At 37.4% G+C, this 22,499-nt stretch overlaps 1 protein-coding gene across 6 annotated transcripts in view; it reads right to left on the reverse strand.

Moving 5' to 3' along the window:
- The window catches only part of CEP290 (centrosomal protein 290), a 103,298-nt gene that overhangs the window by 24,106 nt on the left and 56,693 nt on the right, over window positions 1-22,499 (reverse strand). For all 6 annotated transcript variants that reach the window (XM_072655517.1, XM_072655520.1, XM_072655514.1 and 3 more), the window contains 5 exons: window positions 17,825-18,091; window positions 16,679-16,786; window positions 9,058-9,257; window positions 4,500-4,713; window positions 1,601-1,738 (listed from right to left, as the gene is read on the reverse strand). In XM_072655517.1, the coding sequence (XP_072511618.1) occupies window positions 1,601-1,738; window positions 4,500-4,713; window positions 9,058-9,257; window positions 16,679-16,786; window positions 17,825-18,091 (927 nt within the window). The remainder of the gene's footprint in view (window positions 1-1,600; window positions 1,739-4,499; window positions 4,714-9,057; window positions 9,258-16,678; window positions 16,787-17,824; window positions 18,092-22,499) is intronic.

Raw genomic sequence — 22,499 nt, forward strand, 5'->3', positions numbered from 1 at the left:
TCTAGAATGGCTGAACCAAGTCATCCTTCTACCAAGAGTCCTTCCACTCCTCCTCAAGCTTTTGTGTGACAACTGCTTCAGTTTTTTTGTCAATAATTTCAGGGAATGGAAACCTCAGTTGTTTTCATTTGCAATCCCTTTTTATGATTGATTTGGGATATTTCCTGAGTCATTTATTCTTTTCACTTCTTTGGAAAATCATTTCTTGATGTATTGAGGTATTACCTCTTATATGTTTATGTCAATTTCCTAAGCTTTGATACTGAACTTATATCAGTGAAATTATTCAACAGTTTCTTTTTATTCTTTTTCATCAATTTCAATCAAGCAAAAGTTTAATTACATGTAACTGAAATGGTGTATTTTGCCTTTTATGATAATCTGTCTTCTTCTTTAGTTAAGCATTATCCTTTTAGTTATAGTGGTGAATGATTACCTTGCTCTTTTCTATTTTTTTAAATGATGTAACCTTTAACATTAAGTTTCTTTATCTATTTATTGTGCTTCCTATGCTATTGGTCTGTTGGTCTGTTGATAGGCTGTTGGTCTAAAACTAATTTCTGTCAAACTGCTTTCTAGTTTTCCTAAAAATTTCCTGTCAAAAAACTGGTCTTCTCCAGCTAGTTATGGTCCTGAATTTATCAAACACTGAGCTACTGTTTCAAGGATTTTTTATGGATAGCTTTTGTTTTTACATCACCTACATTTGCCATTATGCCTCTCTCCGTACCCTTTCCTAGAAAGCAAGCTCAAATACAGAAAAGAATTTGAGCAAAACTAATCAATGTATCAAACAAGTTTGATGTTGTGTCCCACATCCATGCCTCCCTGGCCTTTATACAGAAAGGCCAGAAAGCTGGTTAATGGACAGACCTCCACGGGAAAGACAATTACCATAAAAAGAATAATTTGTTAAATTATTTATACACCAAAAATATGTGCATTTGTAACAGCATGTGATTATAAATGAAGGTTTTAATAAGGCTGTAATAGGAAGCAGCTCATTTCTTTGGAGAATTCAGGCCAGAGATAAAAGGAAGTACCATAGTTCTACAGAGCGTAATGTATCAGGGTAAGATTGAGGCACAGGGTCTGAACTGGCTCCTCTAGTCTCACTCGCTGAAGAAAATGGCAAGGGCCACCCCACTAACCTCAGATACACAACCTACTACCACTTTAGAAGCTTCCAATTTCCAATTCCCCTGTTCTAGCAGTTAGCCAGTTTGCTAGAGATGTTACCCAGAAATAGACCTCAGATTTGAAGACCTCAGCCACTGGAAGGCATCTGCAGGCAGATTTTTTTTTTTTGTCAAGGTATTTTCAAACAGAGCATTTGTGAGCCCTGGGTAAGATTTGAAAATTATCTTTTTTCATTTTCAAATAGCTTGATCATCCTCTCATACTTTATGCCCTATACTACAACTCATAATTTGACTTATCACATAATAAATACCTGTATGCCACAGAGAATGAAATTTTCTGCCATAAAAAATGTGCTATCAAATGTACATATTATACTGCACATACACTGAAATAAACTGTCTTTCAAGAGAATTCATAGGCAGTTCACAAACAGATGCCCTAAGTCACTGGTGCTCACCTGGAGATCTCTAGTGTGGCGGTCAACAAGCTGCTGAACATTGAGATCTGCCTCTTTCTGGGATGCGGAAAGAATGATGCGTTCTTCAGCAGCAGCTGTCATCTCGGCCCGGAGCTCCAAAAGTGCTCGACTGAGGGCCTAGGGAGATTCAAGTTCGTAAAAAAAGCATCTCATAAAATAAGGATTTGATATGAAAAATTGCTAAATACAAACACACACTCATACACAAGAAATGAATTTCTAGTACGATCCAAGAGAGAAGGGCTTTGGTAAAACGTACATATACACATACGAACGCATGGATCTCTCTCAGTACTTCAGCTCCCTGATCCTACCGGTGTAAGCTCAGCCTCTCCTGGTACAGGCTCAAACCCCCTTTCTAAAGTAATCATTCTAAATTACAGAGTCTGAGAACCTGAAGGGAGCTGACGGCACCTCTATTTCAGCCCTTGCTCAATGCCCATGTACACCATTTCCTGAGAACAGAGCCCCAGGAGTTCAGAAGTTCAGACAGGATGAAGAACTTGGAGAACTTGAATCTGACATTGCAGAAAGTGTCTGTGCTGAGAGCTGAGCACGGTGCTTGAGAAACGTCTTCAAGGGAAGCCCCTTGCCCTGTGGGGTCCGTGCATGGGTGTCACCCCAACCCATGAGTCTGGATGAGGAAAACATGGGAGACAGAATGGGAGGAGTGACTTTCTTATGAGAAATGCCTTACGTTTTTTGGTTTCTTTTTTTTTAGGAGGAACTCTTTGGAGAAGAAGTTTACAAAGAGAATTCTACAAAACTATAGAGAAGCTGAAAGAAAAGACGAAGAGAGATAAGATTAACTTTGGGGGTGGGAGATTTAGATGTTAAAGGGACTGTTCTCGAATCTGCAGCAGGAAGTTAAATGATTTGGGACTGAGTTTCCAGACAAATGAAGAGCTAAAGACCCCAAGCATTCTGCAATCAGGTGCTCTGGAGCACTGAACATAAGCTGATCAGTCATGACTATATGAGAAGGAATGGGATTATCCCAATGCATTTGGAACCACAGGAACTGAATTCAAATCCTGACTGTTACTTCCTACCTATAACATACTTTATCCCAGTTTTCTCCTCTAAAAAAGGGGGGGGGGGGGAAGATAAATGGCCTCTAAAGTCCATTCTAGTTCTAAATCTGTGATCCTCTGAATCATAAATCCTATGACAAGAAGGAAATTTGTCCCTCCAGGCATCTGTCCTCCGATCCTGCGGTACCTCTTCCATTTTCTAGAATTTTCCAAAGACCCCCCCTGATGGTTCAGCAATCATATCTGCCAGTATGAGAAGACAATGTCAAAGTCAATTCAACAAGCATTTCTCATGTGTCTGTTTGTACCAGGACATATTCTAAACTTGGTGGACACAAAGAAAAGTAAAAATATTATATGCCCTCAGGAAGCTCATAGTCTAATGAGGGAGACAACAAGCAAGAATTTCTGGAAGAATAAGCTCCAAACAGGACAATTTTGATACAATCTCTGAGGAAAGGCACTAGATTAAGAGAGAATGGGAAAGGCTTCCTGCAAAAGATGGAATTTTAGCTATGTCTTAAAGGAAGTCAGGAGATAGGAATAAGAAGGGAGAGAATTCAAGGCATGGAGAAAGTCAATGAAAAGACAAAAAAGTCAAGAAACAGAGTGTCCAGTGTGAGAAATATCAGTAAGTCTGGTGTACTTGGATGGAACTGTAGAATATGTCAAAAGAATTGAAGATTTACAAGCCTGGAAGGGTATGAAGGGCTTTACAAGTCAAAGAGAGAATTTTATATTCTATATTCCTAGAAGGAACAGGGAGTCACTGGAGTTTACTGAATAGTGGAGGGACATGGTCAGGCTTGAGCTTCAGGAAGATCTCTCTGACAGCTGAACAGAGGATGGATCGGAGTGGGGAGAGATGTAGGACGAGAAGAATAGTCAGGAGGCTGTGGCAGTGGGCTAGGTGAGAAGTGATGAGGGTCTGCCTCAGGATGGTGGCAGGAGCAGAGGAGAGAAAGATATCTATACTAGAGGTGTTATTAAGGCAGAAATGACAGGACTTGGAAACTGAATATAGTGGATGAGAGAGAATGATGAGTTAAGAATGACACCTGAGTTAAGAGTCTGGGTTACTGGGAGTGTGGTACCCTTCACAGTAACAGGGAAGTTAGGAAGAAAGGAGGGTTAGAGGGAGGCAGAAAATGAATTCAGTTTTGAACACACTGAATTTAAGATAGCTACATCATGTGTCATTCAAGTAAGAGAGGATTCAGGATAGAAAATCTGAGAATCATCAGTATAGAGATAACTGAGTCTATGAGAACTGATGAGATCATCAAGTAAAACAGTACAGAGAGAGAAGAGAGGGAAAGAGAGAGGGGGAGAGAAGAGGGGAGGAGAGGGGAGGGGAGGGGAGGGGAGGAGAGGGGAGGGAAGAGAAGCTGGCCCAGGATAAAGCCTTGGAGAACAACCATTGAGCAAGCATGACCTGGATGAAGACCTAGCAAAGGAAATTTCAAGAGTGGTCAGACAGGAAAGAGGAGGACGTAGTGAGAAGGGGTCAAGATGAGGGGGATCAAGGGTCAAAGGCCACACTCACCCAGACTGGGGACCTGGCCTCATCACTCACTCTACCTCTCCCTTCTCACAGGTTACTAAGGACATGTGACATGCTCACATGAGGCACAGCAGGTTTTCAGAGGGTCAAGTGTAATTGAAGGGAATTCTTAGTAAAGGACACATTTTCCAGGGCTGAGCAATGAACAGGTTATCAAGAATCTCTCTCTAACCAAAACAAAATGCTGGAATATGTGACGCAAATACTTCAGCACTGCTCTCTACATCACAGCGACACGCCACACACTCTCTTGCATTAGTAACTGTTGCTGAACACTTACTTTTTGCTGTTTCTCCTTCAAAGCCAACTGGCCCTTAAGTCGTTCCACGAGATTTTTCATGGTGGCTGTTGGAGCTCTGGCGTTGGCTTCTTTCTGAACCTGGACTTCAGATTTAAAGTACTGCAACTCCTTCTCTGTCTGGGACATGGAATATTTTAAGTCCTCTATCTCAGCATGGAGTTTTTTCACAACTTCTGCATGATTTTCTTCAAGGCTGGAACAAGCAAACAAGCATGCATTTAATGGAGCGCTCAAATGAGCTTAATTTTGCTAGAATGAACATTTTCTGGGATAGACACTCCTTCAGTGGCCAGAAAGTCTCTTTGAATACATCACAAAGGGAAAAGGAGAAGTCAAGTAGTATAAAATCCCAAAACTTGAACAGAACAGTAAATACTGAATAATCTTCCATTTCAGGAAATCCTTCTTTAAGAAGATAAGTGAAGGGGCTCTGCTTCTCCAAGTTCACGCGACACCAGGCAATTCTGTTACTCAAGTAACATGGTCTATGATAAACAAAGACCATAGTGGTCATAAATATTCTCACAAGCTTCAACAATTAAATTCAGTTTGATGCCAACTTTGCTCCAATGACAAAGTTTTCTACATTTTATTAAATTACAATAGGATTTATTCATTACAATGGGAAAAATATAAGGGTATTACTAAATAATAAATTCTACTAAAAGTTTTAAGTTTCCAAAAACTCTATTACCAAATTAAATAAATAGTTATTGCAACTGAATGTGAAAAGGAGATAAACAGTCTTTTTATTGTGTCTAATTCTAGTATGCACAATTAAGCCTACCTAAAAAAAAAAGTATACAAAGGAAAATACTTAGGCAATTATTCTGATTCCTAAAATTGGGGGTGAGGGGAGGTGGGGGAAGGAGTGATAGAACTAACTTTAGCTTGATTTGTTCTAAATATTCACACAAGTTCAATGAATAAACATCAAAAGTCCAATGCATGTGATAACACACCATATCTAACTGTATTTACCACTAATATAAATATGAAGGTTAGTAGAATTTGAAAGAAGTATTTTAAATGGAAATGAGAAGGATCTTAAACTACAAAACATTTATTTTACTTATTAGGCCTAAATAATGCACAAGGATAAATCAAAATAAATTATTCTTTTCTAAATAGCCAGGTACTATATTTTAAGTAACAATTAAAAGACACACAAAGTAGCCTTATTCAGATTCACTTTCTATGATTTAAAATACTATATAGCTCTTAAAAGGAAAGCATTTATGCTGGAAGATCACAGATATACAAATATCATTAATTACCATTAAGTCTCTGTTTCTGTTAGGGAGAAAAATTTTCCTTAAAATCACAGTTGGTAGGGGAGGAAGCAAGCAGAGGAGAAGCAGACACCTGCTACACCTCTCCCCACAAACTCCTCAAAAATCTTGCAAAAAATGACTCTAAGCAAATTCAGAGTACCAGAAGTCACAAAATGACAGACTGAAGCAAATGTCCAGCCCAAGACAATCTGGAAGATCAACAGGAAGAGTCTATTGCACCTGGCTGGGAGTGGAGTGCAGTTTGGCATGGGCCATGCCAGCTTGGACAGCTGCGGTTTCTACACTTCTCAACATACAAATGCTCAAGACACCTTCGAAGGTCAACAGGAAGGGTTTCTCACCTGGCTGAGAAGGAAGAGGGGTCTGGCCCCAGGGCAGTGGCAACCACTGCTAAAGCTGGGGCTGCTTCTGGAGCCCTCCACATAACAAAGAGCTCAAAAACCAAGTAATTGGCTGGGAAAATGAGCAATGGAAAAAGAAACAGATTATAGATTCTTACTTTCTTGGTAAAAAGAAATTTTCTTACATCCTTGGTGACAAGGAAGATCAAAGCATACAATCAGAAGAAAACAAAGCTAAAGCGCCTGCATCCAAAGCCTCAAAGAAAAATATGACTTGATCTCAGGCCATGGAAGAGCTCAAAAAGGATTCTGAAAATCATGTAAGAAAAGCAGAGGAAAAATTGGGAAGAGATATGAGAGTGATGCAAGAAAATCATGAAGAATGGGTGAACAGCTGGCTATAGGAAACTCGAAAAAATGCTGAAGAAAAGAACATCTTTAAAATTAGACTAATCCAAATGGCAAAAGAGGTCCAAAAAGCCAATGAGGAGAAGAATGCCTTAAAAAGCAAAATGGGTCAAATGGAAAAAAAGGTCCAAAAGCTCACTGAATGGAGCAAATGGAAGCTTAATGACTTTATGAGAAATCAAGAAATTATAAAACAAAACCAAAAGAATGAAAAAATAGAAGATAATGTGAAATATCTCACTGGAAAAACAACTAACCCTGAAAATGGATCCAGGAGAGACAATTTAAAAATTACTGGACTACCTGAAAGTCATGATCAAAAAAAAGAGCCTAGACATCACCTTTCAAGAAATTATCAAGGAAAACTACTCTGATACTGTAGAACCAGAGGGTAAAAGAGAAATGGAAAGAATCCACCAATCACCTCCCGAAAGAGATCCCAAAAGGAAAACTTCTAGAAATATTGTAGCCAAATTCCAGAGTTCCTAGGTCAAGGAGAAAACATTACAAGCAACCCAGAAAGAAACAATTCAAGTATTAAGGAAACACAATCAGGATAACACAAGATTTAGCAGCTTCTACACTAAGGGATCAGATGGCTTGGAATATGATATTCCAGAGGTCAAAGATAAGATTAAAACCAAGAATCATCTACCTAGCAAAACTGAGTATAATACTTTAGGGGTAAAAATGGAGCTTCAAAGAAACAGAGGACCTCAAAGCATTCTTGTTGAAAAGACCAGAGCTGAATAGGAAATTTGACTTTCAAATACAAGAATCAAGAGAAGCATGAAAAGGTAAACAAGAAAGAGAAACCGTAAGGGACTTATTAAAGTTGAATCGTTTACATTCCTATGTAGAAAGATGGTATTTGTAACTCATAAGAACTTTCTCAGGATTAGGATAGTTGGAGGGAATATATGTGTGTGTATATTTATACACACACATGTACATATATCTATATATATGCATACATATGTATGTATATATGTGTATGTATGCATACATATATAGAGAGAGGCAGAGAGCGCAGAATGAGCTGAATATAAAGAGATACCTAAAAAAGAAAATTAAGTGTTGAGAGGAATGTACTAAGAGAAAGAGAAAGGGAGAGGTACAATGTAGTAAATCATCTCACATGAAAGCGGCAAGAAAGAGATTTTGTAATGGAACAGAAGAAGAGAAAGATGAGAGGGAATAATTGAGCCTCCCTTTCAATAGTTTTGCCTTCAGGAGGGAATAACATACACACTCTATTGGATATGGAAGTTTATCTTACCCTACAGGAAAGTGGGGGGGGGGGAAGGGGATAAGGGGAAATAATAGAAGGGACTGCAAATTAGGGGAAGGGGTAATTGGAAGCAAACACTTTTGTAGAGGGACAGGTCAAAGGAGAGAATAGAATAAATGGAGGGCAGGATATTACAGAGGGAAATATAGTTAATCTTTCACAACATGGCTGTTAAGGAAGTATTTTCCATGACTACACATGTATACCTACATCGAATTGCTGGCCTTTTCAACGAGGGTGCATGAGGAGGGGGGAAGGGAGAGAATGTGGGACTAAAAGCTTTAAAAATGAATGTTAAAAATTATTTTTATATGCTACTAGGAAATAAGATACATAGACAATAGAGTATAGAAATTTATCTTACCCTACCAGAAAATTAGAAGGGAAAGGGATAAGGCAGGGGAGGGGACGGTGTGATGATAGAAGGGAGGGCAAATGGGAGGACAGGGCAATCAGAATACATGTTGTCCTGGCTTGGAGGAAGAGGAGAGATGGTGAGAAAATTTTAAATTCAAGATTTTGTGAAAGTGATTGTTGAAACCTGAAAGTAAATTAAACAAAAAAATCACAGCCTGTTAATCAAAGCAGAATAAATGATCTCAATTATCATCCTGGAGACTGGATTAGTTTAATATCATTATGATTTGAAGAGCTATACATTTCTTTGAGGTTAGAGTTTTCAAAAATATATATTCTGAGAGTATTCCTTCAAAATTCCTATTATCTGTTCTAAGAACACTTAACATGCACTATTAACAATACTGATAGCAATAATAACAATAGTGTTTTACACTTATAGATCTTTTAGTTTTCAAAATGCTTTCACATACACCATATCACAACAAGCCTCTGAAGTAGGCAGGGCAAGTAGAATTACCACTCTCTACTTTTTGGTTATATGAGTTGTAGAAGGTCAGATAGCCTTCAAGAAAGAGAGAGGATAATCAGCAGTCTAAAGATAGGGTAAACTGCAGATAACATGAGATTTTTTCTTTATATTGGCTTTGCTGATTTTTTTATTCTTTTGTTTAAAAATTCTTTCTTCTAATAAAAGATTCTCTGTGAGTGAGGAAAGGAACAAAATGAGTGATGGAAAAGTCAGCTAGTCAGTAACTGGCCAAGGCAGGACTCGAGCTTAGGCCTTCTAATACCTGTCCTGGTGCACATTCCAATAGTAATCACAACTGCTTTATCACACTTACCGGGCTCGGATGCTTTCGAATTCTTTGACTTTCGTTAAAGTGATTTGTTTTTGTATGTCTATTTCATGTGACATTTTCTTCATTTTGGTCAAAAGTGAACAAAGAGAATTATCTTGCTCTGCAACTGTTTGCTCCATCTCTGCCAGACGCATGAAATGCTTACTGGTAGCAACTGGTACAGTAGGCTGTTTCATCAACTCCTATGACATATGAATAATCATAGTCATTTTCATGTATAATATAAATCAATAAGCATGTGTTTTAATTTTATTTCCCAAATTATTCAAACACAATACTCTGAATTTAATCATTCCTTTTCATCACACAATTACAGACTCACTGTGCATCAATGTACACAGAGTAACTCAATACCAAATACTGATCAACAGAGGAGAATGCTACATTTTAGTCTTGTGGTAAATTTTCCATATTATGTCACATTTCCAAACAGCTGTCAAGCTATTAAAATGTCTCTTGACTTCTTTTCCTCTTAAGTATATTTTTGGGGCATTCAGCTACACCCTAAGCTCTTTTCCTCAGTTTCCAGAAGAAGACATATATCTAATTCATCCTCAACAAACAAAATGCATATGGAAGAAATGACAAGATGGACATCATAAAGTTTCACTCATTTCCACTTTTAATACTGAATGTGAAAAACTTAGAGAAGATTATGAAGACCTGCATAAACCAATGCCGGTCAAAATAAGAACAACCTAGTGAACACAACAACTTTTGAGAAATGCAGTGACCCTATCATGAGATCAAAATACTAAGGGTGAAGCAAACCTCATGTTTTCCAGCAGAAGGAGTGTAGGTGATAGAGGCAGAATGGAATGTATGTATTTTAGACACTGACAATTTGTTTATTTTTCTTATTAGATGGTACTTACTTGTTACAAGGGTAGTTATTATTAGTGGGGTGGGAGAAATCACTGGAAGTGACAGTGAGGGAAAGAAAAGAGCATTTAAAGCAGGAAAAGTCACCTGGAGGTCAGTAGATGGGAATAACAAGGATAGGCAAGGGATGGTATGAAAACAAATTGCACAGAACTGAAAGTTAAAACTTAGTATTATATCCTTAATTTTAAAAGAAAGAAAGCCAATATGAGAAAAATATAGACAACATTTCTGTGTCACTTATAAAACCACAGCTGAGGGGTGCAGTCAAGATGGCAGAGTAGAAGGATGGACCTGTTAAAGGTCTCCCCCATAGCACATAAAACACACATTAAAAAATGACTCTAAATAAATTTTAGAGCAGCAGAAGCCACAAAACAGCAGAGTGAAAGAGATTTCCAGCCTGAGGCAGACTGGAAGGTTGACAGGAAAGGTCTATCACACCGGGTTTGGAGCAGAGCACAGCCCAACCTTGGCAGCGCAGCACAGGAGGGACAGGACCAGAGCAGACCTCAGGGGGTGGAATCCCACACAGTAGCTGCGGTTCCCAGATTGCTTACCTCACAAATGCCAAAGACAGCTTAAAAGGTGAGTGAGAAAGCTCTTTCCCCTGGGGGAGAAGGGAACATGGTCTGGCTGTAGCAGGCACTGCAGCTACAGCATCCATTTTTGGAGCCCTCCACCTAAAGATGCTGGGGGAATTGAGCAGCTGATCTGCATCTCAGACCTGAGTGGTGGCCCCAGGGTGAGGAGGAGTGCTGGCTTGGTGGCGCTGGAGGTGGTTGTGGAGAGGGAACTGTACTCACAGACCCTGGGCAGAAAAGTTTGGTTGCTCCCAGACCAGTGTGCAGACCAGGAGAGTAGTAAACTCCTCTCCCTTGATTGTGCCACCTTGGAGGAACTAAGAACTTACAGGTCCCTAGAGTATACCCTCCTCTTGACAAAGGACTAAAAAGTCAAGTAACTGGCTGGGGAAATGCCCAAAAAAGGGAAAAAAAATAAGACTATAGAAGGTTACTTCCTTGGTGAACAGCTATTTTCTTCCATCCTTTCAGATGAGGAAGAACAATGCATACCATTAGAGGAAGACATAAAAAGTCAAGGCTTCTGCATCCAATGCAATGGTCTCAGGCCATGGAAGAGCTCAAAGAGGATTCGGAAAATCAAGTAAGAGAGGTGGAGCAAGAATTGGGAAAAGAAATGAGAGTGATGCAAGAAAATCATGAAAAGTGAGACACAAAAAAATGTTGAAGAAAATAACACCCTTAAAAATAGACTAACTCAAATGGCAAAAGACGTCCAAAAAGCCAATGAGGAGAAGGATGCTTAAAAGCAGAGTTAGCCAAATAGAAAAGGAATTTCAAAAGCTCACTGAAGAAAATACTTCTTTAAAAATTAGAATGGAACAAATGAAAGCTAATGACTTTATGAAAAACCAAGAAATTACAAAACCAAAAGAATGAAAAAATAGAAGACAATGTGAAATATCTCACTGGAAAAACAACTGACCTGGAAAACAGATCCAGGAGAGACAATTTAAAAATTAAGGGACCACTTGAAAGCCATGATCAAAAAAAGAGCCTAGACATCATCTTTCAAGAAATTATCAAGGAAAATTGCCCTGATACTCTGGAACCAGAGGGTAAAACAAATATTGAAAGAATCCACTGATCACCTCCTGAAAGAGATATGAAAAGAAAAACTCCTAGGAATATTGTAGTCAAATTCCAGAGTTCCAAGGTCAAGGAGAAAATATTGCAAGCAGTTAGGAAGAAACAATTTAAGTATTGTGGAAATACAATTAGGATAACACAAGATCTAGCAGCTTCTATATTAAGAGATCCAAGGTCTTGGATATTCCAGAAGTCAAAGGAATTAGGATTAAAATCAAGAATCACCTATCCAGCAAAACTGAGTAATACACTTCAGGGGAAAATTAGTCATTCAATGAAATAAAGGACTTTCAAGCATTCTTAATGAAAAGATCAGAGCTGAACAGAAGATCTGACTTTCAAACACAAGAATCAAGAGAAGAATGAAAAGGTAAATAGAAGCAAGAACTCCTAAGGGACTTAATAAAGTTGAACTGTTTACATTCCTACATGGACAGATCATCTTTGTAACTCTTGAAACTTATATCAAACTCGATATTTGGGTAGTTGGAGAGATTATACACACATATATAGACAGACAGCACAGGGTGAGTTGAATAGAAAGGGATGATATAAAAAAAATAAAATTAAGGGGTCAGAGAGGAATATATTGGGAGGAGAAAGGGAGAAATGGAATGGGGCAAACTCTCATAAGAGGGACAAGAAAAAGCTTTTTCAATGGAGGGGAAAAGGAAGGAGGTGAGAGGGAAAAAGTGAAGCTTACTCTCATCATATTTGGCTTAAGGAGGGAATAACATGCACACTCAATTTGGTATGAAAATCTATCTTACACTACAGGAAAGTAGGGGAGAAGGAGACAAGTGGGGTAGGGGAGATGATAGAAAGGGAGGGCAAATGGGAGGAGGGAGTAATTAGAAGTAAACACTTTTGGGGAGGGACAAGGTCAAAAGAGAGAATAGAATAAATGGGAGGCAGAATAGAATGGAGGGAAATATAGTCTTACACAACATGGCTATTATGGAAGTCTTTTGGAAAGCTGCACATATATAGCCTACATTGAATTGCTTGCCTTCTCAGTGGGAATGGGTAGGGAAGGAGGAAGGGAGAGAAGTTAGAACTCAAAGTTTTAGGAAAGAATGTTGAGAATTGCTTTTGCATGCAACTAGGAAATAAGAAATACAGGGGTATAGAAATCTATCTTACCCTACAAGAAAAGAGAGAAGATGGGGATAAAGAAAGGGAGGGGTGTGATGGAAAGGAGGGCAGACTGGGGGAAGGGGTAATCAGTGTTTTAGGTAGTGGGAGGGGAGAGATGGAGAGAAAATTTGGAACTCAAAATTTTGTGGAAATGAATCTTGAAAACTAAAAATAAATAAATAAGCATTATAAATAAATAAGTAAAATCACAGCTGAAGACACTGTTTAAGTGACTAGTGCCACTTGACACTTATATGAAGACTAACTAATAAATTCTTTCCTGATTTCAGGGCCAATAAAAGCTAGTTTTGCATGATATTTATATGTGGGCTTTTTGTATCTGTCAATTAGAACCATACAGATCAGTGTATTTTCTTTTTCATTGTAAATGTCAACAAACTTGCTGCTAAATTCAGTAAACTGGCTATGACTAGACATTAAGGAAAACATATAGGAAACTGAGTCAAATTAATAAGAACAAGGGCTATTCCCCATTGACAAATGGTCAAAGATATAAATAAATATTTGTGAGAGGAATATGAACTATCAATAACCATAAGAAAAAACACTAAAAAAAGCTAATTTGAATAACCCTGAGGTATTACCATACACACATCCAACTGGCTAAGCTGACAAAAAAGAAAAATGACAAATGCTGGAGGGGCTATGGGAAACAGGTATATTAATATACTACTAGTGAAGCTGCCAACTGTACCAGGCATTCTATGAAACAATTGGAAACTATGCCCCCCAAAACTATTAAACTGTTCATAACCTGTGATTTAGCAATATCACTATAAAGAGATTTAAAAGAAGGAAAGGTCCCATATGTACAAAAATATTTATAGAAACTCTTTTCATGGTGGTAAAGAATTGTAAACTGAAGCAGCGCACATTAATTAGGGAATGGCTAAAATACATTATGGCATATAGATGTGGTGAAATACTACTATACTGTAAGAAATGGGATGATTTCAGAGAAACTTGGGAAGATATGACTTCATGCAAAGTGAAGTGAACGAAGAAAGAGAAGAATTTATATTATAATATTGTAAGGATGAAATAACTTAGGAAGAACCAGTAAATGATCAACAAAAAAACCAACCATAATTCCAGAACTTCCAGATAGAGAACTGGTTAACTTAACACATATATGTGTGTGTGTGTGCATGTGTACATACACATAATATATGTACATACATATGCATATACGTATGTATATATATATATATATATATATACACACATACATATATATACATATTAACATAATGATGTCTAATTAGAAAAAGTAAGTCTTTAAAAAAAAAGAAAAGCTCCAATTGATAAATGGTCAAAGGATATGAACAGGCAATTTTCAGAAGAAGAAATTAAAGATATCTATAATCATATGAAAAAATGCTCTAAATCACTATTGATTAGAGAGATGCAAATCAAAACAACTCTGAGGTACCACATCACACCTATAAGATTGGCAAACATGACAGAACAAGAAAATGATAAATGCTGGAGAGGATGTGGGAGAGTTGGAACACTAATTCATTGTTGGTGGAGCTGTGAGCGCATCCAACCATTCTGGAAAGCAATTTGGAACTATGCACAAAGGGCTACAAAAATGTGCATACCCTTTGACCCAGCAATATCGCTACTAGGACTGTATCCCCAAGAGATCATAAAAATGGGAAAGGGTCCCACATGTATAAAAATATTTATAGCAGCACTCTTTGTAGTTGCCAAAAACTGGAAGTCAAGGGGATGTCCATCAATTGGGGAATGGCTGAATAAATTATGGTATATGAATGTAATGGAGTACTATTGTGCCATAAGAAATGATGAACAAGAAGACTTCAGAGAGGCCTGAAAGGACTTATATGACCTGATGCTGAGCGAAAGGAGCAGAACCAGGAGAACTTTGTGCACAGCAACGACCACAGTGTGCGAGAGTTTTTTCTGGTAGACTTGGAATTTTGTAATAACGCAAGAATTTCTTTAAAAAAAAAAATCCCAATGGTGGTTCTCTAAGGCAAAATGCCTTCCACACTCAGAGAAAGAAATATGGAAGTCATTCGCAAAATGTAGCAGATCATGTTTGTGTATGTGTATGTTTTTGTGTATCATGCTTTTATTTGTTATATGATTTCTTTCATTTATTTTAGTCTGACTACATAGCATGACTATAGTGAAAATATAATCAATAGGAAAGTATATGTAGAACCTATACAGAATTGTATGCAGTCATGGGGAGGGAGGGGGGTAGCGGGGGGTAGGTGTGGGGGGGGATAAAATCTCAATTGTATGGCAGTGATTGTTAAACATTAAAAAATAAAAAATAAAAAATAAAAAAAAAAAAAGAAAAAAGAAAAAAAAGAAAAGATACATGCCAAGAGAGATACAAATTCTTTCATGCATACCACCTTTCACTGAGCAGATAACAGTTATGGAAGAGGGGAAGGTTTGGACAACCAGCATTGCCTGTTGTGATTTCTCTCACCCACTAATAACGCAGATTTTCAGTTTAAGGAAGTCACTAATTTATGTTTTAATTTTTTAAAATTATATTTAAAATATCAATAATTTCAAGGCCTTTTCATACTTAGAAAAATAAGAGTGATAAACTGCAATGCTTTCATTTGAAATAATAAAAAACTTTATTTAAAAATATTTGAAATTAAAAGTTTACTATGGTCCAAAATGTTTCTAATGTGCTGTAAGGTGAATCTGAAAATAGCAATAATATTAATATCAATCATAGTAATAATAATGATTAGTATTTCTGTAGTGCCTAATATATGACACTGTGCTAAGTGCTTTTTAAAAACTATTATCTTCGTTTGAGCCTCAAAAATATCCTGGGAGGGGAGTGCTATTGTCATCCCCATTTTACAGTTGAGGAAACTGAGGCAGAGAGAAGTCCTGAGTCACACATCTAGTAAGTGAGGCCAAATCTGAACTAAGTTCTTCCTGACTCCTGGACCAACCCTCTATCTACTGACCCAGCTGAACATCCAAGGAGTATCAAAGCCAAGAACCTTATAACGAATGTGAAAGTGAAATCTGACCATACACAAAGAGTAACCGTCATCCTCTGAAAAAGATGGCAGTCTAGCACACTTCTCAATCTACTCTGTGAGCTCCACAATAGGAGGGAGGAGAAAGGAGCTCTAAGCCCTGCTCTGTCATTTTCTCACTTGCTTCCTGAACAAGTCAGTTACCCTCTTTGGGTCACAACTGCCCCATCTGAACCACAGGAAGTTGGAGGGTAGAGTAAGCTTATCTTGTATGGTTCTTACAGTTAAAATGTGGGAGTTAAGGGGTCAGATCTGAATTTGTTTTTTCAGATCAAAACACTGTTATGAAAGTCAGCTATTCAATATTTTTGGATGAATCATCTTGATTTTATTATACCTGTCTGAGTAAACACAGATTTTTCAGAGATCTTTGCCCCTGGTCAGATTTTCCGTCTTCCTATTTTCCCATGTTGTTGAAATAGAGAGACTGTTTGGCATAGTGGGCAGAGAGAAGTTCCAGGTTTCAGAGGGTTTGGATTCAAGCTCTGATTCTCTCACCCTATGTCCCATTAACCTAGGCAACTCTTCAAAAGTATAAGGGGCAAAAGAGGCACTGACCTATCTACCTTGGTAGATGGAGGCTCACTGAATATCAGAATCTGAATGAGTGAACTTAATCTATAATTATATCTATATCTAATCTATAATTAATTTATATTAACATATTTTATATATAATATAATTATGTATTATATATGAAATATTATATATATGTATACATATTATAATTAATTTATTTTCTTAGATATTGTCCTTATTAAAACAAACAGGAATGGATGTAATTTTTTAATTTATATGAAATCATTGAATAAAAGCAGGAAAAAAAATTGACGAGGCTCTTACCATGGCTGTTTTTTTGAATTTGCTAAGTGAACTGTCAGCCTGCAGATCTAATTTTTGATGAAGAATGAAAACATCTTCCTCATGCTTCTTGATCATTTCTCTTTGTTCCTGTTTAAACATCAAATCAGAGTTCCTTTAGCTCTGAAGACTGTAATATCACATAATTCAGATTTAAAGTAATATAAATATTTTGTAATCATTAATATTTCAAATGTTTTCCTAACCTCCTGTTCCTCTACTTTGTTGTGTAAAGACCCTGAGATATGGGGTGGCTAAGCTACTCAAGCTCTCTTTAAGTCAGATCCAAGCACAAGACATTAAATATAAGATAAACTCATAACCAGAAGGCCGGCTACCAGGTAATGAATTTTTCAGCACCAGCAATCTGATGGAAAAAACATTCATTAAGCATCTTCTCTGTGCAAGACACCATATTAGGCACAAGGAATACAATGGTACATGTAGTATATAGGCCTAGCTCTTAAGGGATTTACAACCTATTGGCAACTCAGAAAGAGATTAAAATTCATGTCTGCACAATGAGAACCCACCTGCTAAACTCAACGAAGTTCAAAAAAAAGTAATATTCTCTAAATCTCTACAAGGTAGAATGTGTGTTTGTACATAATCAAGCTCTTTTGAGAAAGAAGGGTGGAGTGCCAGGCCTCATGCAGCAGTATGTCACTATGTGGTACATGAGCCTACCCTTGGATTTGATCAAATATTCTCCCTAGTGTTAAAAAAAAAACAAAACCCAAAAAACTTACTTTCAAAGTCATTTATATTTCCAAGGAAATTTTTTAATCCTCAAGACTTTTTCTTGCAAGATCTCTGACTATTCTTCTACCCAAGTGTATTTTTTTTCCTTCTGCCTTCACCTACTAACTCAATTTCAGTTTTGTAAGCACAAATGGGCTTATTCTATCCTCTTATCTCTTGTTATGTCAATAAAATAAGAAACTCTCACAAACACAAACTGGTCAGTTTTACTGACCAGTCACAGTGAAGTAACCATTTCTAAATTAGATCTTTTGAAATTATAAAGTAAACTCTCTCATTCCTCTGCAGCAGAATGATATTTAGTACTGAACTATAAACAAGATCATGAAAAGGCTTTTACAAAAATTGCCGTGGGCTACAAAATACCTCTCTGGCTTTTTCTAGGAGATGCTGGTACTTATTTAAGACCTCCTCCTTTTGATTTAATCTTGCTTGCATGTTGGCAATGGTCTGGTGAGCAACCTTCAAAGCTCGATGATTCTCTGGCTCTTCTTCTTTTCTACTGAGCTCAGCCATGAGTCGCTCTCGCTCAGCTGTTGCAGGAAGTCGGAGTCTGAGTTCGTTGATTATTCTGTCTCTTGACAGAACATTTTGCTCTGCTTCCCATAAGGCAGATTCTTTCTCCTTCAGTTTCTGTAATACAGAAAATCATTACTCAATTAATAATATACCATCTTAAAAACCCATGTTTTCCCCTTTAGAATGGTATATCACTGGTTTTTATTCAGTTGTAAACAGAATTTCTGTAGTGGACATAAAAAGTACTGATTACATAAAAAATGAAACCATATTTTAATAACAAGGAAAAACAAATTACAAGCACAGAAGTTATGCTAGAATCAGCAGCGGGTGCTGTTAGATCATAAACTAGCCAAGGTAAAAACAAATAATAGCAGATCAGAAAAAAAGATAAAGATGAGAGTACTGTGTTACAACTCAACCTAACATCTGTGAACTCAGAAAAATGGAAATGGATAGAAGTGAAGACATGGACTCGTTTATTATTTTCCTAGAAAGTTTAACTGTTGCATGAGTGATCAAAGTGAGAAAGTTAAAAATGTCCATCAAATGTATTAACCATCAAATATGGACATATTCTTGTCATGGCACTTGAGGCAACACAGAGTAACTGTACAAGATCATTTGTAAAACATTATCAAGCAGGATGATGGAAGATTAAGAGTTATACTCTCCCACAAAACAGCAAAGAGTACTGAGGGTAAAGGGGACTTCCAAAGAGCTTGGTATGATAGTTTAGTGAATCTAGACCACAATGTGTAGGAACACATACAGATGAATGAATGAATGAACATTTATTAAGTGCTTACTGTGTACCAGGAACTGTGCTAAGCATGGAAGGCCAAAGGCCAAGAAATAAAAATGAAAGATCCAGCATTTTCAAAGTAATAACATTATAATTTGCAATAATCATGTAACCTCAGAGAAATGGATTTCTACATGAGAATATAAGGAAATGCAACAGATAGGATAAACTGTGAAATACATCTCTAATTCAGTATTTTTCCACTGAGGAGTCACCTTAGGAAGAGTTGAAACCTCTTTGGTGCTCTCTTCTTTGGCATTACTTTTAAAATCCGCAGCACATTCTTTTGAATATCTTCAATAACTCCAAAGCTACTAAGAGGCAAGTACAACGAATAAAATGGGTAATCAAATGGAAATAATACCATATTTGATCAAGAATGAGGTAGGACTACAAAGTAATGACACTGGCTTTTTAATGTGGCACATAATCATGAAGGTAATTCCAAAAAAGGGATCTAGAAATGGCTTGGGCACTAGCAACACAGAATAATGACCTAATTAACTTCTCAAGTTAACTATTTGAAAGAAAACAGTACACTGAATGTAGAAATTCCAGCCTTAAAAATAGTCAGTCTTATTACTCTGATGCTGGGACATTGGTCTTTGGATGTTCCCAGCACACAATACTCTATCTCCCAACTCAAACGTTATTACTAGCTGTCTCCTATGCCTGCCATGTTCCCTCTCTTCAGTATTACCTTAAAGTATTCCTGGTTGGGAAGGAAGAAGAGAAATGCTATATAGTGCCTACTATGTGCCTGAGAACTGTACTGAGTGCTTTAAAAAAATGTCTCATTTGATCCTCAAAACATCTCTGGTGAGGCAGGTGCTGTTGTTTTTCAGATATGTCAGACTCTGAAATCCCATTTGTGGTTTTCATGGAAGAGATGCTGGATTGGTTTGCCATTTCCTTATCCAGCTCATTTTATAAATGAAGAACTAATTTAAATGGCCTGTCTAGGGCCAGACAGTTAGTAAGTTTCTGAGCTTAGACTTGAAATCATGAAGATGGAGTGTTGCTGACTCCAGAACTCGACCTGTACCCACTGTGCCCCCCATCTTCAAGTATCAACCAAAGTCCTTCCCTCTGCAAGAAGCCTTTTCCAATCCTTAATCTCAGTGCCTTTCCTCCAAGATGAACCCCAATTTCTTCTATATGTGTCTTGTTTGTGAATGCTTGTTTGCATGCATGGCATCTCTTCCATGAGACTGTGAACTCCTTGAAGGGCAAGGACAGTGCTCTGCTCTCTCTAGATCCCTGGTGACCCGCCTGGCACAGAGGAGATCAATGAATGCTAGTGGACTCATTCATGTACTACATGAAGGAGGAAACTGGGAAGAACTGCTGGATGAATCAAATACCAGAATATCGGTGGTGGGGCTGAGATAACTTTAAAGGCACTTAGAACATTTCCCAAAGAGAAAGTCCAAATACAATGACAAAAAACACATTATTTTTCCTAAAACAAACATAAATACCACTAATCCACATGCCAGCTTTCTCACCTCTATAAAGTCTTCAGAAAGATCTGAGTGTGTAAAAGTAATATCCTCAGTTTAAAAAAAAAGCATGAGAAAATAAAAGGCAGGCTCTTGAAACTAATATCCTATCACGGATCATATGATCTTCATGATCACACCAAAGACTGAGATACATCAAGAACATAAGCTCCTGTGGTATTTATTGTTTATTAACTTGAAGAGTCTGACTTCATAGAACAAACTACACATTCAAGACTCTCCTCAAAGTTTCTCCCACACATACGTAAAGTTATACTGTGTGTGTGTTCAAAACCACTAATGATATCATAAAACGGATGATTTTGCTCAATAAACCACTGGAATCAAGCTAGACATATGTTCACCAGTGATGTTTGCCATTGTCAAGAAAACTTCCCTGTTCAAGAATCACATGAGTAAACTTTCCTACAGATGGATGCTTTTGCAAATGCTACTCTTTACAAATGGCATTGATCTCAGGAACACCATTCAAGGTAAATTCACCTAATCATCCACACTAGAAAAACAAAGCCAGGAGAGAGCTAAGATGGCTGAGAAAGCACTCAGCTGAGCTTTGCCAACATTCCGCTCCAAACAACTTTAAAAAAAAACTCCTCAAATTGAATTCTAGAGTGGCAGAGTCAACAAAAGGTCAGACTAGACATTCTTTCAGTCCAAGACAATTCAGGAGGCTCGAAAGAAAGATCTGTGACACAGGGAAGATGCTGACCCAGAGCCCATGTGGATAAACACCAGTGGTGGTGACATAAGCAGCAGCAGCTTTATGACCTCTCTAGGCAGAGATGGTAAGGGAACCTGGCAACCAGTCAGAAAGAGACTACAGAGGACCCCTGAGCTAGTATTGGATGCAGGACCAAATACTGTTTGGCAGCTCCAGTGGCTATACGCATTTCTAGGTCACAGTTCAAGGATGGAGAGGAGAGCTTATGGTCGGAAGAGAACAGGGGGCCTTAAAAAACACTGCTTGTGTTAGAAAGAGACCAGAGGAGTGACCACATACTTCTCTGCGGATCACACCACCTCAGAAGCACTGAAAATTTTCAAAGTGCCAGAACTAGCTAGGAAAATAGCACAGCACAGAAGCTTGGGATAGTGTCCCTCCTGCAACTTCAAATATCAGGAACAGAATGCAACTTTAACATAAAGTTCAAAGTCAAGCAATACACTGGAAAAAATAAATAAATAAATAAAGCCTCACCATAAAACACTACTACGATAACAGAGAAGATCAAGACACAAATGCAGAAGACAATAATGTCAAAACACCTACAAGCAAAGCCTCTAAAAAAATGTGATTTGAACACAAGCCCAATAAGAATCCACAGAAGAGCTAAAAAAATGCTTTTCAACATCAAATAAGAATGGTAGAGGAAAAATTGGGAAAAGAAATGTGAGCAAGGGAGAAAAATTATGAAAAGACAATTAAAAAGAGAAGCACAAAAAATACTGAAGAAAATAGCATCTTAAAAAAAAGAATGGTCAAATGATGTTGAAAATAATTCCTTAAAAAGCAAAATTGGATGGAAAAAAGAGATACAAAAGCCCAATAAAGAAAATAATTCCTTAAAAACTGGAATTGGACAATTTGGAAGATAATGACTCCAACCTGTCCAACTGAACAAAATTGAAACGTAGTGACTCCATGAGATATCAAGAAACAATAAAACAAAGTCAAAAGAATGAAAAAGTAAAAGAAAATTAGAAATCTCTCACTGGAAAAACAAATGACCTGGAAAACAGTTTGAGAGGAGATAATTTAAGAATTACTGGATTACCTGAAAACTATGAAAAAAAAAGAGAGCTCAGACATCATATTTCAAGAATTTATAAAGGAAAACTTCCCTAATATCCTAGAACCAGTATGTAAAACAAAAATAGAAAGAATCTACCAATCGCAAAATAAAAACTCCCAGGAATATTACAACCAAATTCCAGAGCCTCTAGGTCAAAGAGGAAACACTTCAAGCATCCAGAAAGAAACCATTCAAATACTATAGAGCCAAACAGTTGGGATCACACAAGATTTACCAGCTGCCATGTTGAAGGAGAGGAGGGCTTACAATATGATATTCTAGAAGGCAAAGGAGCTAGGATTATAACCAAGAGTAACCTACCCAGAAAAACTGCATATAATCCTTTGAAGAATGAAAAGACCAGAACTTACTAGAAATTTTGACAAATACATGACTCAAAA

The sequence above is a fragment of the Notamacropus eugenii genome, chromosome 3 (genome assembly GCF_028372415.1).
Source record: "Notamacropus eugenii isolate mMacEug1 chromosome 3, mMacEug1.pri_v2, whole genome shotgun sequence".
In the NCBI taxonomy this organism is placed as follows: domain Eukaryota; kingdom Metazoa; phylum Chordata; class Mammalia; order Diprotodontia; family Macropodidae; genus Notamacropus; species Notamacropus eugenii.